The 16425-nt window shown below is 48.4% G+C and overlaps 1 protein-coding gene across 1 annotated transcript in view; it reads right to left on the bottom strand.

Annotated features, from left to right (window-relative positions):
* Positions 1-14852, bottom strand: part of Kcnk12 (potassium two pore domain channel subfamily K member 12) — a 65416-nt gene extending 50564 nt beyond the window's left edge. The window contains exon 1 of the mRNA XM_075955061.1: positions 9981-14852. Coding sequence (XP_075811176.1) covers positions 9981-10371 — 391 coding nt within the window. The 5' untranslated portion in view covers positions 10372-14852. The remainder of the gene's footprint in view (positions 1-9980) is intronic.
* Positions 14853-16425: the final 1573 nt, after the last annotated feature.

Genomic DNA, 16425 nt, shown 5'->3' on the forward strand with positions numbered 1-16425 from the left:
TAATCCCAGAACTGGGGTGTAGTGTGAATTCTAACTAGTCTTAATAATAAAAACCCAGAGTCAGATATTGGTGTAAATGCTGAAAGATCAGAGAAGTAAAGGAGACAGTCACTAGAGAGACTTTTTACCTCTACCGAATCCTCATTTACCCCTATCAAATCCTCAGCTGAAGGGGACAAGATCCTGTCTCCATGACTCCTCAGACTGAATGCTTGAGCTCCGGTCTCTTCCCGCCTTATATTCCTCTCTCCACTCAGCCATATCCCTTCTTGTCTCCCTTGTGCTGGGATTAAAGGTGTGTGCCACTGCTGCCTGGCTAACTAGTGGCTAGCTCCACACTCTGATCTTCAGGCAAGCTTTATTTGTTAGATCACAAAAAAAAAAAAAAATCACCACACTGGGAAGGCAGAGGCAGGTGAGTTTGAGATTAGTCTGGCTTAGAGAGCAAGTTCTAGTACAGCCAGGGCTACACAGCCAGGGTCCTGTCTCAAGAAGGAGGAGACCAGCATCACTGAGGTGAAGTCTGGGAAGTATTTCCTCAGGCCAGCACACAGAAACTGTGTTTCAGAGGTGGCTAAGATTGTCTCTCACACTGGCAGCTGGACTTAGTAGTATAAGAATCATGTAGGTGGTATACTGGTTCTAAAGGCATAAATGGGTCATTGTGCTAGTTTGAATGTAATTTGGCCCCCACAGGCTCAAAGGGAGTGGCACTATTTGGAGGTGTGGCCTTGTTGGAGGAGGTGAGACACTGTTACTTCTATTGCCTATGTATGAAGATGTAGAACTCTCAGCTCCTTCTCCAGCACCGTGTCTGCCTGCATGCTGCCATGATGATTACGGATTGAAACTCTGAAACTGTAAGCCAGCCCCAATTAAATGTTTTCCTTGATAAGAGTTGCTGGGCTCATGGTGTCTCTTCACGGCAATAGAAACCCTAACTAAGACAGTCATGGAAAAGAGCTGAGGTCTTGTACTGAGAGGCCGGGAGAGACCATTGGTGAAGGTCCAGTCTCAGTGGCAGTTAAGATCAGGAGAATACAGAGGGGTAATACAGAGGAGCCGAGCTTTGGCATCATGAAGAGAGGCTATCAGCGAAAGTGAAGCATTGTGGAGATGCTAATACCATGGGATGATGACTGAGGACGGCAGCAGGGGAGCCTAGGAGACAAGCTGTGTGCTGCAAAGGGCAGAGCTGGAGGAGCTTAGAAGATGGGAGTGGACCCTACACACTGGACATTCGGTTATTTACACAGTTGGAGTTTGGCTTTGCTTTGATAGAATTGACTGTGCCCTGGTTCTTCCCTCTTTTTTTTTTTTTTTTTTTTTTTTTTAAATTTTTTCTTTTTAATGATTTACTTAACTTTATTTTATGTACATTGGTGTGAAGGTGTCAGATCTCATGGAACTGCATTTTCAGACAGTTGTGAGCTGCCATGTGGGTGCTGGGAATTGAACCCGGGTCCTCTGGAAGAGCAGTCAGTGCTCTTAACCACTGAGCCATCTCTCCAGCCCCTGGTTCTTCCCTCTTGAAATAAGAAAGTATTTAACTTTCATCTTTCATTTTTCTAGGAGCATACAGTTGAAAGACATTAAATGTTAAAAGACTTTGGATTTTAAAAGAGACTGGATATTTTAAAGAGACCTAATTTTTAATTGCTAACTTTTGTAAAAAAGTTTATTATTTTCATGTGCATTGATTTTTTTTTTCCTGCATGTATGTCTATGTGACGGTAACTATGTGACTCCCTGGAACTGGAGTTACAAACAGTTGTGGGCTGCCATGTGGGTGCTGGGAACTGAACCCAGTCCTCTGGAAGAGATTCCAGTGCTCTTAACTACTGAATTATCTCTCCAGCCTTTAATTGTTTGAATTTTTAAAGCCTATGAGACTTGCAAGTTTGTAAAATATTTTATATTGTGATGTCTTTATTAGTATGTGATCTTGGGGATGAATAAGAAAGGAAGGGTTATGATTTAACAGTGATGTGTCTCTGTGTCAAGTTGATAAGGGGTCAGTTGTACTGAACGGTTTTATGTTAACTCGGCACAAGCTAGAGTCTTTGGAGAGGAGGCAGACTCAATTGAGAAAATGTCTCCATAAGATCAGGCTGCAGGCAAGCCTGTAGGGAATTTCCTCAATTAGTGATTGATATGGGAGGGCTCACCCCAGTGTGGGTGAGGCCACCCCAGGCTGCTGATTCTGGGTTCTATAAGAAAGCAGGCTGAGCAAAGTATGTGGAGCAAGCGGTGAGCAGCTCCCCTGCATGGCCTCTGCATCAGTGCTGCCTCCAGTTTCCTGTCCTGCTTGAGTTCCTGTGTTGACTTCCTGAAGATGAACTGTGATGTGGAAGTGTAAGCCCAATAACCCTTTCCTCCCAACTTGCTGTGATCATGGTGTTTTAGCACAGCAATAGTAATAGTGTGTGTAGAGACCATCAACATATGTGTGTATAAAGATTTATTGATGTATTTATTGTGTGTATGAGTGTTTTTCCTGTACATATATGTGTACCACTTGTATGCAGTACCTATAGAGGCCAGAAGAGAGCATTGGATCCTCTGGAAATAAAGTTTGAGATGGTTGTAAGCTGTCTTGTGGGCACTGGGAATCAACCCCAGGTCTTCGGCAAGAGCAACAAGTGCGCTTAACTGCTAAACCATCTCTCTAGTTTCAACCTTCCTCCTCCCTCCTTAAGGGAGTCTTTGGCTGGCCTGGAACTTGCCAAGTAGGGTAGACTTACTGGGCAGCAAGCCCCAGGCATCCACCTATCTACACCTCCCCAACTCTGGGATTACTAGTGCGCATGAGTCGCCATTCCCAGCTTCATGCTTCTTATTTTTTTATTTTTTTTTAAATTTATTTATTTATTAAAGATTTCTGCCTCCTCCCCACCACTGCCTCCCATTTCCCTGCCCCTCCCCTGATCAAGTCCCCCTCCCTTAACAGCCTGAAGAGCAATCAGGGCCTGGGTCTGAAAAAGCATGGGATAAAACCAGACTTGCTGAACATAGTGGACAATGAGGACTACTGAGAACTCAAGAACAATGGCAATGGGTTTTTGATCCTACTGCATGTACTGGCTTTGGGGGAGCCTAGGTAGTTTGGATGCTCACCTTATTAGACCTGGATGGAGGTGGGTGGTCCTTGAACTTCCCACAGGTCAGGGAACCCTGATTGCTCTTAGTTCTATTATTATTTGTTTGTTTTGATGTGATGTACATTTGGTTGTTGCTATGCTAAGCAATTACATGATCTACCACTGAGCTCAATTCACAGATACTTTATGTGTTTGGAACAGGGTCTGACTACACAGCTCAGACTGGCCTTGAACTCATTATGTAGGCCCATACTGGGACCAAACTTATGGCAATACTCTTGCTTCCACCTTCTGAACGCTAGAACTGCAGGTGTGGACAACATGCCCAGCTTAGGAGGCATTGTTATCTTCACTTTCCAGAGACCTAACTGAGCCAAGGAGTTGTAGTAGCGGTTCCTGATCCAGTACTCCACAGTTTGGAAGTGACAGAACCGAACTGGGCCCTAGGCAGGCGGCTGCAGCTGGTACAGCTAGCGTGGCCCCAGCCCATACTGAGGCTAAGGGAACAGTCCTCACAGGTGTGACAGCATCAGAGGAAGGGACTCAAGTGATTCCTGGTACTCCCTTGTTTTGTGATATGCCCAGCCCAAAGCCACACAGCCGCTGACCCTGATTGCACTGCTTCTCTGATCCCTGCCTCCAGTGTTGTCTGAGGCCCAGAAAGTCTAGGCACAGTGAGGAGGTTGTGAGGTATGTGGACCCCCCAAGGTTCTACCCTAGATCTCCTAGCAGAAACTGCAGAGCTAGGAAACACTGGGTGATTCCTCTGTCCTGTACAACAAGAGAGACTGCATGGAGGACCCTGTCTTTCTAGTCTACAACATCTGTCCTGAAGACAAGGGATTGTAAAACTTTACACTGTAAGGCACTGGGTTTCCTACCACAGTCACCCCAGTGTGAGCCCTCTGAGACCCAGGGGAAGCAAATGGAGCCAGTCATTCTAGGGCCCAGGTATTCATGTCATCAATGACCCACTGATGAGTCAGTTTAGTTCTGTCTAAGCCCAGGAAAGTGGCACTTAAAGTCAGGGTTCAAAACCTCCTTGCCACAGCCACTGTCCTTTAGAGGAAGTTTATAATTGGAAACTGTGCTTTCCTTTAGCAAACAGAGCCCACTCCAGAAAAAGCTGCTACCAAGAAGCCATGCTTAACTCTGTTCTTTTGTGTCTAGAATTCCTTCCCAAGCTTTCTCAGTTCTATGTGGATGAAGTTGCCCACATGGGGTGCCATTTGTAGTCAGAGTCTGCACATTCATTTCCCAGTCGCACAGACCCGAATAACCACACGAAAACTATATTAATTACAAACTATATTAATTACAACACTGCTTAGCTGATAGCTCAGGCATATTTTTAGCTAGCTCTTGCATCTTAAATGATCCAATTTCTATTGTCTGTGTATCACCACGAGGCTGTGGCTTACCAGAATCTAGAACTTGAGAAATGAGTTCTAAGCCAGCCTTGGCCATATAGTAAGTTGCAGGCAGCCTGGGCTACATAGCAGGACTGTCTTAAGGAGAGAGGAGAGAGAGGGAGTGAGTGAGTGATTGAGTGAGAGTGAGGTCAAATAGTAGCTGGCATCTGAGGGTAATGCAACAGCTGGGGATCTTGCCTTGAGCTCTAGTCAGCACAGTTCTGCTACAGTCTGTCTATCATGGCTCTGAATGGCTTTTGTTGACAAAATGTTCTTCTAAATGCTTGGAGAAAGCTCTAGAAGATCTTCATGGTACTTGCAGCTATAAAACTTGAAGGGCATTTTTGCTCCATTCGACTGGGGCCCTTGGGCAGTGTCAACGCTGAGTGGAAGAATGCTCCCCATCAGCTGCCTGAGACCCAGATGTTCCTCTTCTCTTAGTCTTTGATGACCTGCAGCTGTCCCCATCTGTTTCTCCTCGTCCTTCTCGCAACCAGTGCTCCCGTAGGAGGCGGCAGTGGAGGCTGAAGATGCTATCAGCCTAATGCAGCGCTATCCTAGAGAAAACCAAGTATCTACGTGGCCTGCAACCATGGAACAGTTAGTGGATGGCTGTGCGACCTCTGTGAGGCTTTGTAGAAGCAGAGACTCACCTTAGGGAAGAGCCAACAATTCCTCCCTCTAAGAGGGCTGGCCAGAAGCTGTGAAGACAGCAACACCCACTGACTCAGCAGCTTCACTAGCGGTGCCCACTGACTCAGCACTTTTCCTGCTGGAGACTCACCCCGAGGAGATGCTCAACAGAAGGAACAGGCCATATGCATCAAGATGCTCACTGTGGCAGTACTCGAAATAGCCCAGGCAGGGAGCCACCCAGCTAGCCTGCAGCAAGGAAGCATCAACTACAAAGAATATTATGCGCCTATTAAAAGCCACATGTGCAGGCCATGTGGAAACATGGGCTTGACCTTGATGACACAACCAAGGGAAAGAGTGCTCCATATCAGTTAGATCCTCTGTTTTCTTTCCTGCAGGGACCCGCAGACGTGAGAAGAGCTGTGTTGGAGCAGGGTTATCGTATGGGAGACTTCTGTCTGAATCACCTGAACGATCACTGTTTACTGTGGTCTGGGTCAGCTATGAGGTGTGGGTGCGTGGGGCGGGGGCACAGAGAATAGGAATGCATTTCCTATTCATCTCCAGATGGATGTCACACGCAATGTATGTCTCCCAAGTATCCTTTAAAACGGTCACAGCATCACTTCCCAACACAGGCAGTTAACGAGAGAAGGAAATGAGTGGCAACAGCCCCCCCCTTCACTCCAGGTGTCAACCCCACCTCTGGTTCTACTACATACACGCTAGAAGAAACCCATATGAATCGTGGTAGTGACATTTGGTCTTATAATGCCTTAGTTTACTCTGCAGAAAAAAAAAACATTTAAAAAACCCCTGATTTTGTTTTTTAAAGGGGGGGGGTTGCAAGTGGAGTTAGGACTTGTTATTAGCCTTGTGACCAAATAATCAAGTGTGCCTAGTTCTGAAAGCACTGAGCTAAATCATGCAGAGCCGAAAGCGACAGCTCTCGTACCTACCCCATATCGTCTCTACCGGCATGATTTTAGCTTTACAGCTAAAAATCTCTGCCAGGAAACCTAATAAAAGGAAGCAAAAATATTTCTGTTTCGACCAAGCTGCCATTTGAGAGAGACTTTTAAATATGTTCTCCTGGATGTGTAAATCTGACGGCAGACGCATAATGAAAGCCCCAAGGGAAAGCTTCCTTTTAATCTTTTCAAAGCAAACCAATAAAGCAGCCTTTAAGATGCGAGAGGAAGGATTAATACTCCTTAGACTGTTCTGAGCTTCTCCAAGCCAGAGTGCTGCTGTTAAGAACACAGCCAGGACCTAGACGAGTGAGAACTGCAGATCCCAGATGATGCAGGTAGCCGTGTATCAAAGGCCACGCTGGCATCCGCCTTGAATGCTGTTGCTTTGGGTGTTCATTAAGTGGAGGACTGTAGACACCAACATGTTCATATTAAACTAAACTTAATCCCCCACCCTGCAGGAAATATGTCACCGAGAGTGAATGGGAGAAGCAGTAATTACCCAGGTTTTCAGATCTGTGTGAGCAATCTGTGAATAATCTAGAGTAGAAAGTGGACTTGTTAAACATCTTGCTTGAGCTCCTCAGACTTTCAACTACAGCTGAATAATCACAGGCGCATTTCCCCACGGGGTCTGTGCTGTGTGAACACGTGTGTGCTTACACAGTTGCAAGATGCCCAGCTCAGGATATGGAGCCCTGTTCAAGCCAAATGTTAGGAGAAATATTCCCTCTCTGTGATGTTCCTTCTGACCTTGAATGCGAGTGGCCAACCTGAACCTTCCTCTACACTGCTTACTACTGACGGCCAATCCCTGTCCTTTTTGCTGCTTCCCCTGATATGTGCTCTTAGGAGCGAGAGACCTTGGACCACACTTCTCCAGACTGTCTCCTGCTTGCTAGGGCCCATCTCTGATTTTCTGTAGTTTGTATTGGCTTTTGCCTATCTATGGCCTACAGCAACTTCTAACTCATCTGCCTGGAATATCTGTGTGACCCCTTTGAGCTTTTTCTATACTTAATCAGTTGCTGGCCTGACTAGCAAATTAGTTCCTATCTCAGTGTCAGATTTATGCATGTATACAGACAGACAGACAGACACACATACAAGAAGATACACATTATTAGTATTTCAGTTTCCAATAAGGATATTCCCACTGCTCTGTGTATGAAATTACTGTAAAACACACCACACAAATTCAGCTCTGGATTGAGGTGAATCCTTCATTAACCATGTGACCTTGTATAAATCTCCTAATACTATACAGGCTTGACCAAAGGTCTCTTCTTTCTGGTCATCTGTAGTGAGGGTGGCTAACATATGATGTATCTCAGCTGCTCACAGTGAAGCATGCTTATAGAACATGCAGAACAAAGGTTAACCTTTCAAACCATAGCACTGGGCCTGACACACACAACACTTCATAGTTATGACATGAGTGAAGGGTGGTCTATACTAAAGCTAGACAGATCATTTATCTGAGCCAGATAAATACCGAAAGTCCTCATTTCATTAGGCGGGGTATAGAGTTGGATCCCTGAATCCCACACTGTTGCATGAATCACACACCCTGTGGTATTCGTTGATCGAGTAAAACCCAGAACACGATAGTCTTCCTCTTCCCAGATGAGGGGCAGACTAGAGGACCCCAACTATCCATCTATGACTGAGCTTTGGTTCCCTGTGTGGTTGCATCCACAACTACATCAGTAATAATAACAACTGGACATTTAAAGGGAAGGACATATATAAGCAGAAACTTAGCTGCCATATGTAGGTCTGCCCTGAAATCTCAATCAAGTACATCTTTCACAGAGAAGGCTGAAAGAATAATCACGCTGGCTGGGGACTCAGCAGAACTTACTGGCTGACATTAAGAGGACCAATTTAAACCACTATCCCCAAGAGTCGCAGCAGGCAGGCAGCTGGTAGACACTACACATATGGCAGTTTTGATGTCCCCGCAGAGGGCCAGTTCAATCCTGAGCCATCCACAGTCTGGTACTAGTGTTGGCCTGCAGATTTGGGAAGCAGCTTGCTAGGTTCTTGCTAACACAGCCACAAGCTTTGGTGTAGCCTGTCCACATTGCCTGCCTACCCAATCCTGATGGTGGATTAAAGACTGAGGCATGAAACAATTTCCAAACAAGAGGGGAAGCCCCCGAAGCCTGAAGGACAATGATGCACATGAGAGACCCAGAGTGAGCACAGGTCACAGAAATAATCTCTTTGGATAGATTCACAGACTGTAGGGGAAGAGAAGCTGGCAACACCTTCCGCTTATCTTGCAGTTCCATCAGGAAGCTAGAACATGTCACTGGGAGAACGATACTGTGGTATAGGTGTACCTATATGTAGAAGAAACAACGGGGAGTGTTTACGAGAAGAGTTCATGTCAACAATGAACTATAAATACATGATGTCATCCTCCAAGATTAAGCATCTTTAGTACTTTTAAAGCACTTAAAAAAAAACCCTCAAGTTGCTATAGCAACTCGATGCAGCTCTTAAAAGGGGATTTTGAGGGGGGTCATTTTATATCTTCAATCACCATAACAACATGATATATTTTTAAAGGGTATTTTTATCTAATCTGTGTAGACTTTGGACTCAGTCCATATTTGCCTTTTCTATTTAAAATAATCAAATCAAGCATGACATGGGGGAAAAACGATTGGAGGCAAGGGAGTGCTTTCATGGATGTACATACACACAGGGAGAGAGATGCAGAGAGACCTTTGCCTCTGTGCACATCCTGAACAAACCTGCTACCTCTCTCCCGGCCTCCAAGGCAGCAGTAGGCAGGAGTCCATGCCCCACACTCTGAACTGGCACGAGGAAAGGGTGTTTATAAAGTTCCTCACATCTTTTCCCTGAAAGTGCAGCCCCTTCCTCCCCAATTGCAACAGCAGAAGAGAATGTCTTCGGATGACTGGTGTGACCAGCAAGTGCTTCTCTTACCCGAGACACAAAAACGAGGGAGTGAGACACAACCAAGTCTTGTCAAAGAATGTTTCTTCTGCTCTCTGTTTAGCTAAATAAATGGGGGAAGGTGGCTGTTTCCTATGCTTCCAAACGCCTGAGAAGAGGAGTAGGTGGGAGGGGGTAGACACAGAGGTGGCTGGAAATTGTCTCTCCAGAAGGAGCGCCAGGCGACTTCAATCTAGCTGAAAAGGAGGGCTGGGGTCTCAAGAATCTGCACATTTCCCCCAAGGTTAAGCAAACGTGAGCTGTTTCTACCCAAAGCATAACGTAAAGGCGACTATCCCATGGCTGTCCTTCGACACCACTCTTGTTTGCGAAGAGGGGAACAAAGACAAGAGGTCAAGAACTCGGAGAAGTTAGGGGTGTGGGGAGGGGACAACCAAGGTGAATGGTGTAAAACAGCTCAGGGGAAGGACTAGCTTGGGAATAACGGACTTTACTGTGAGGGGGTGGGGCAGTGTGGTCAGGAGAAGAGAATGTGAGGAGGAAATAAAAACGCTAGGAATGGACGAAGAAATGGCTTTTATAATCACCTGCTGAGGATAGTGAGGCCTGGATGGGGTAGGCAATAGCAACCCTTGACACACGCTCTCTCTCACAAACCCTCTTACAGAGCACAAAACCAAGGGACAGAGCCTGGACAAGGAGGGCTCAGAGTGCTTGGCACCTAGCCGACACACTGATGACAGCTAGAGATGGGTCGTTTGGGCCACCTTTCGCTCCTAATGCAGGGAGAAAAGTAGGAGACCCAGGGGATGCAGAGCGAGACAAAAGTAAGCAAAGGGTATCAGAGAGGGCCCATCCTCAGATCGATGGAGAGGACAGCGAGTGACAAGCGCGCAGAGGAAAGACGCGCGGGACGCGCCGCTCACCTATGGTCGACACCACGGTGCCCACGAAGTAGAAGGCTCCGGGGAAGTCCCAGCGCGGGCGCAGGGCGTCGGCACGGACCCCGGCGGCCAGTGCGGCCTCGTAGTGCCGGAGGAAGGCGCGCAGTTCCGGCTCTGCCACGCCGTGCGCCGCGCTGAAGTTGCGCAGCGTGGCGCCCCAGCGCGCCCGCGCCTCCGCCTCGCCCGGGCTCTCGAGCGCCGAGAAGACGGTGGCGCCCGCCACCAGGTAGAGGCCGATGAGCGCGGCCAGCAGCACGAAGCGCCCGGTGTCCTCGTTGAGGTGCGAGCGGCGGCAGCAGCAGCAGCAGCAGGAGGGGCGCGGCAGGCGGCGGCGGCAGCGGCGGGGCGGGGGCCGGGGGCTGCGGGAGGACATGGTCCGCAGCTCAACCCCGGGGCTGGGGCGGCGCTCGGAGCCGGGGCCGTGACATCCCCGCCGTAGGAGCAGGAGCGTGAGGATGGTGGCCAGAGGTCTGGGGCCGCCGCGGAGCCCCTCTGCAGCCTCCCTGGAACCGGGACGGCAGGGAGCCTCCGCCTCCTGCCGGGCGTTCAGGCCACACACCGTCGGTCGTGTGGCCCAGCGGGCACCCGGGTTGGAGCGCTTCTCTCCGCTCCCCGACGCCTTACAGCCACCCGCGGATCGTCACTTGCTGCCCTCGGGCTCCGGACTCCGAAGCTAGGCCAGTGCCGCCCGGTGGCCGGAGTCCACGGGGCCCCGGGCCGCATACTCCTCTCCGGACAGGCCTTGGGGTTGCGGACAGGTTGAGCTGTGGAGTCTGGACGCCTAGGATTGGAACACGGTGGCAGGGCACAGAGAGAGTCCTCTGGAGCGTCCCATGAGGTTGCTGGGGCTCGGTGGCGCCTAGGCGCAGCCTGGCAGGCGATCCTGTTCCACCGCTGGGACTGAGCTGGCGGTGTCGGGTTGGGAGCCTCAGAGCCGAGCCGAGTCCTCCGGGAAAGCGGTCCTTTCCCTTCCTTGCTACCACCGAAGAGCTATCCGGCACGGAAAGGCGGAGTCACCGGAGCACGGGGCGGGGTGTTGGGGAGGGGTGAGTAGGGAAGGGAGGAAGGGGTGGAGAGTTGGGCTGCTGCGACGCCTCCGGGTCGTTCTGGCGGCACCAGCGCGTCCCACCAGAGCAGGTGTCCCACTGCGGTGCTGGCTGTCAGCGCGCTAGACAACCGCGTCCTTCCTTCCCTGAGCTTGAGCTCCGGAATCTCTTCCTTCCTCAAGCCACTGGGAAACTTTGCTCAACTTGGCGCTTTGAGGTCTCAGGGGCTGCGGGGGCTATCGAGAGTCAAACCCGACTTCCGATTCTCGGGCTCCAGCCCGAAGTTTAAGTTCCCTTTGCTCGCTCTTTTGTTCCTGAATCCAACCGCAGCGCCCGGACTCCGGAGAAGTCCTCTCGGGTAAAAGACACGGTTTGGGAACCGAGGACAGACTCCGGGCACCAAGGGAACCAGGGCGTCTGCTCCTCCTCCCGACCGAGCAGCCGGCCGGCGTCAGCACCGCGGACAGCGCATCAGTGCCGCAGACTCGGGTGGGAGGCTCTAGGCTGCGGGGGCTCCGCCACCCCGGGAGAGGTTGCTCATCCGATACCGTGGTGCTCTCCAGACCCTCCCTGTTTCCCCTTCTACCTCCAGATTGTCCCCTACTCCACCCTGACGCAGGTGCGGTGGCCGAAACAGCGTGTCGCCAGGGTGCAGACGCTGCGGAATTGAGACGGGAGGAGGAGTCACGCGCAGGTGGGGGACTTGGGGCCACCAGAGCCGGAGGATCATAGGCCTGACACTGCTGGAGCTTCTCTGCTACCCTAGCTCACCCTCCCGAGGGACGAGAGTCTGGATATACCGCGGGTACGGTGGAAGGAGAGGAGGGTAGAAGAAACTCGCTAGGAGAAACGGTGTGCTTTGGAACGCCCTAGGGAAGCCTCCTCCGCCCTACATCGGAGGGGAAAGATAGTGAGTGGTGCACACAGTCGCCAGTCCTTCCCTGCCCGGCAGAACCCAGTCTGGTTGAGGTCATAAAGTTGTGCAGCAAAGAACGCTCTTGATATAGACAGATAATACTGCCCTCTCTGGGTAGCCAGTCTCTTTTTTTTTAATCCCCTTCCCTCTTTCTTTGGCCGCCAATGGGATCCTGATAACGATACGATATAGATAACAGTGAAGAAAAATACTGATGGTGACTTCTTAGACACTCCAGGTGTCTGCGAGAACTCTGGCAAAACACTGAGCTGCCTCTGTCTTGCTCCCAGCCCAGGGCCAGGCTCGCTAGCTTTCACCATAGGAAAACGCCAAGCTAAGATCTCCTCAAAGTGGTCCTTGAAGCTTAAGTACTTAAGGTGGACCCCTCACTGAGCAGCCGTGAAGCTGGGATTCCCCACCCAGTGTAGAGGCACAAGCTGGCACTGGGGGCTGGAGAGGTGTGGAATGCTGAGTGGCACCTGTCTTGGGATGTGGGTTATGACTAGCCAGGGGTAATGGAGGCTTGTATCTTAGAGACACTGCTCCAGTGTATGGGTAGAGGACCCCAAGCTCGTTGATGTGGACAGATGGGGAGAAATCCACTCCACCGCCGCCTCCAGGCTTGGATAGCTACTTGCGGTTTAAGAAGGAAACTGCTTATCCACTGAGAGCCCTGAGCACTCTGATTCACTGTGGAGCACAGTGGGAGCTTTACCCAATCGCCAACCATCACCACCGCGAACTGCTGTTATTGCCAACTGTTCTCTTCCCAAGCTTTTGTCTCCCCTCAGATTCCTGCAGGAGTCACCCCAGCTGACTGTTGCCCCAGCCAGCCGCTGCAGACAGCAACCTCTGGGACTGAACTCCACTTGCCTGGTCAGCTGGAAAGAGCCTTGACAGGTGTGATTTCAGGAGATGTCTATGGAAGCTCCAGACACAGCTGAAAGGCACTGCCAGGCCTCTCCCGGCTTTGCCTGGATTCCCAGAGCAGGGATGGCATGTTTGACTTCAATGTCCTGTGCCTCTAGGTCCAACTCCTTGCCTAGCTGGCAGAGGGCCCACCCTGTCCTCCAACCTGTGATTCTAGCTTGATTAGCAGAGAACTCTTGGCATCAGTTTCAACACTGAGTGACAAATCTGATGTAATAGAAAAATAATGTGTTCCCTGCTCATAGATGTGGGTCCTTTAGGGAACCAGCCCCGTGATGGATGTGGCTTTTGCCCAGCTGGCTATCTTCAGTGATTTTACTCAGCCCAGAACTGTCCCAACAGCCCTAGAGATAGGGCTTGCTGTGGCAAAATTTCCCCATATAGGTCCATCCTACTGCAGTCATCCTGCCCATTCAGTCTAGTCATGGGACTGATGCCTCTAAACCTCACTCTCAATGACTTCCTAACATTATACAAAATTGGTGTTTAAGTCTTTGAGTTTGTGGTTCTGTGCCTTTAATTATGTGATCCCCAGAATTAGGGGTGGGAGTGTCTCATCCTCGTTTTGCCTACTGCCTCTTACTCTTTGAGCCAGCTGTTTCCAATCCGTTCACCAGACCATGCTTACGCTGTGGGCCCCTCTTCTTCAGCTTGTCAAATGTCGAGTCAGCTTAGATTTTCTTTTCTGATTTGATGTGACTGTGTGCGCACACACATCATGTATGGGAGTTGGTGCTCTCCTTCTACCACGTTGGCTCTGAAGAGTGAATTCAGGTCATCAGGTTTAGGACCAAGCTCCCCTCCAGCATGGCCCATGAGCTGCCTTGCCAACCCAGATTTCCTTCTTCTCATAAAGCTTTCCCTTCATAGGAGATTCTGACCCAATTACTTTGATGCTGTCATTTCAACCCCAACCTTCTTGTATCTGTCATGTACTCAGGAACTTCAGACAGGACAAACGGATGGACACAACTTCTCTTCCTTCTTCTACTTCCTATTTTCTTCCTTCCTTTCTGTCTTTTATAAGGGGAAACACAATGCTGGAGTGTTAACCAGGAAAACTGGGTGAAGCCGGATTCAAACTCAACTGGTGTCTTCATACAGCTAAGAGACACAGAATTTTGTATCTACCACATACAGAAACGCTGACAGTCATAGCAGTAGCAGTGGGAACTGTTAGGCCAGCTAATATGTGAAAAAATAAAGCATAGTATGTCTATGCAACAGAACGCCCAGCAGTTAGTGGGGTGGAACACTGACATGGGCAATAACATATAACAGTCTTGAAAGAATTGTATTTACAAGGAAAAAAAAGTATCACAAAAGACCATATATTATGAATTCTAGTTTTATAAAAATGTCCATACATGAGTAAATCCACAAAGACAGAAGCAGCTTGGTGGTCACTTTGGAGTTAAGGATTGTGGTGGTTTGAAGAAAATTGCCCCATAGGCTCATAGGGAGCGGCACTATTAGGAGGTGTGGCCTTGTTGAAGTAGGTGTAATGTTGTTGGAGGAGCTAGGGGCTGACCTGAGGTCTCAGATGCTCAAACCAGGCCCAGTGTGGAATTGTCTTTCTGCTGCCTGCTGCTCTGTATATAGAACTCTCAGCTCCTTCTCCAGCATCTACCATATTTGCTTACACACCTCCATGCTTCTCACCATAAAGATAATGAACTAAACCCCCGAAACTATAAGCCAGCCCCAGTTAAATGTTTTCCTTTATAAGAGTTGCTGTGGTCATGGTGCCTCTTCACAGCGATAGAAACCCTACAACAAGGGTGGATGAGAAGGAATGGATGGTTAAGTTTCTGTATGAAGGCAGTGGAAATATTCTAAAGTCGATTGTGGTGATGATGTATGATTTTATCAAGAGACTCAAAAGCATCCAGTTGTGTATTGGAAATCTTGGAATTACAAGTTATGTGAACTAAAGCTCAATAAAGCTGTGTAAGAAGCAGAAGTGTAATTGATTTGACAAGTTGTTATTTAAAAAAATAGTAGAACCAGGCACGGTGACCCATTTTTGTAATCACAGCATGCGGAGGGTGAAGCGGTGTGGTTATGAATTTCAGAACGGTTAGCTGCATAGTGAGAATATGTTACAAACAAAAACACCCCCCACAGGAAAATAATCCCTCCCTCCCTCCTTCCCTCCTTCCCTCCTTCCCTCCTTCCCTCCTGCCCTCCCTCCCTCCCTCCCTCCCTCCCTCCCTTCCTTCCTTCCTTCCTTCCTTCCTTCCTTCCTTCCTTCCTTCCTTCACTCCTTCACTCCGTAGACCAGGCTGGTCGGCAACTCACAGAGATTCACCTGCCTCTATCTCCTGGGTGCTGGGATTAAAGATGTACACATCCATACCCAATGAAAGATGATTATTAAAAAATAAACTAAGCAGTGTAGAGGGGGCTGGTGTAGCTCAGTTGATTGAGAGCTTGCCTCCTGGGTTCAGTCGAGACACCCCATAACACCCTGTGATGGCACATGTCTATAACCCCAACAGAGGCAAGGATCAGATGTTCAAAATACATGATGAGTTTGCAGCCAGCTTGGGCTATACACGATTCTCTCTCAAAACCAACAAAAACGTGGAGAATTCGAGCCAGATTAGCTGTGGTAAAGAGAAAAATGATTATAAAATTTAGTTTGAACAAAGAAATTTGTTCCAGAAAATGCTTTCTTTTAAAAATTAATCTGTGTTGGCAAAATCTTGTTAGAATACTGCATTCCAAGCAGCAGATTTAAAATGTGCTGGGTGCCTCCAGACCTTTTTGCTCTCCTCAGAACTGCTCAAACATTATTATCTGCAGTTCTTTACCAGTTCTGGATGTCTGCCCCTCTCTGAAGTGCAGCTGGTAAACTTCCTCCCGTTCTGGGGCCATTGCCTTGCTTCACGGACACTTTCTGTCTTCATTACCATCTGTTGACACTGGAGTTCACGCCTTCATCACTTCAGCGTCATAGTATAGTTTGAGGTCTGGTGTTGTAACTCCAGTATGGTTCTTAGTCCTTAGGATTGCTTCAACTACTTGTGGTCTTTTCTGGTTCTATATAAATACTTTTTTTTCCCTAGACCTGTAAAATATGACATGATAATTTGATAGCTATTGCATTAATTCTGTATATTAACTTGGCAGCATAAACATTTTCACAGTATTAATTCTGTGAATTAATATTCAGAAATATTCAGGAACATGGAATATTTTCCCATCTTTTAGTACCTTCTGTGATTTTCTTTTTCAATATCTTTCATTGCAGAGACCGTCACCTCTTTGGTTAGAAATATTCCTAAATATTTGATTTTGAGGGAATTAACTTGGATGAAATATTATTTCCAATTTACTTACCAGAGAGTAGATTGTTAGTATAAATGAAGGCTAATGTTTTATATATATTGATTTTTCTCTCTCCCACAACTTCACTATGCTTATTAGGCCCAAGGGTTTTATAGTAGACTCAATAAAGAGGAGAGAATCATGCCTTCTGGAAGCAGGGCTAGTTTGATGTTTTCTCTTCCTATTACCCCTTCTATGTCTT

The sequence above is a fragment of the Microtus pennsylvanicus genome, chromosome 21 (genome assembly GCF_037038515.1).
Source record: "Microtus pennsylvanicus isolate mMicPen1 chromosome 21, mMicPen1.hap1, whole genome shotgun sequence".
Taxonomy (NCBI): Eukaryota; Metazoa; Chordata; class Mammalia; order Rodentia; family Cricetidae; genus Microtus; species Microtus pennsylvanicus.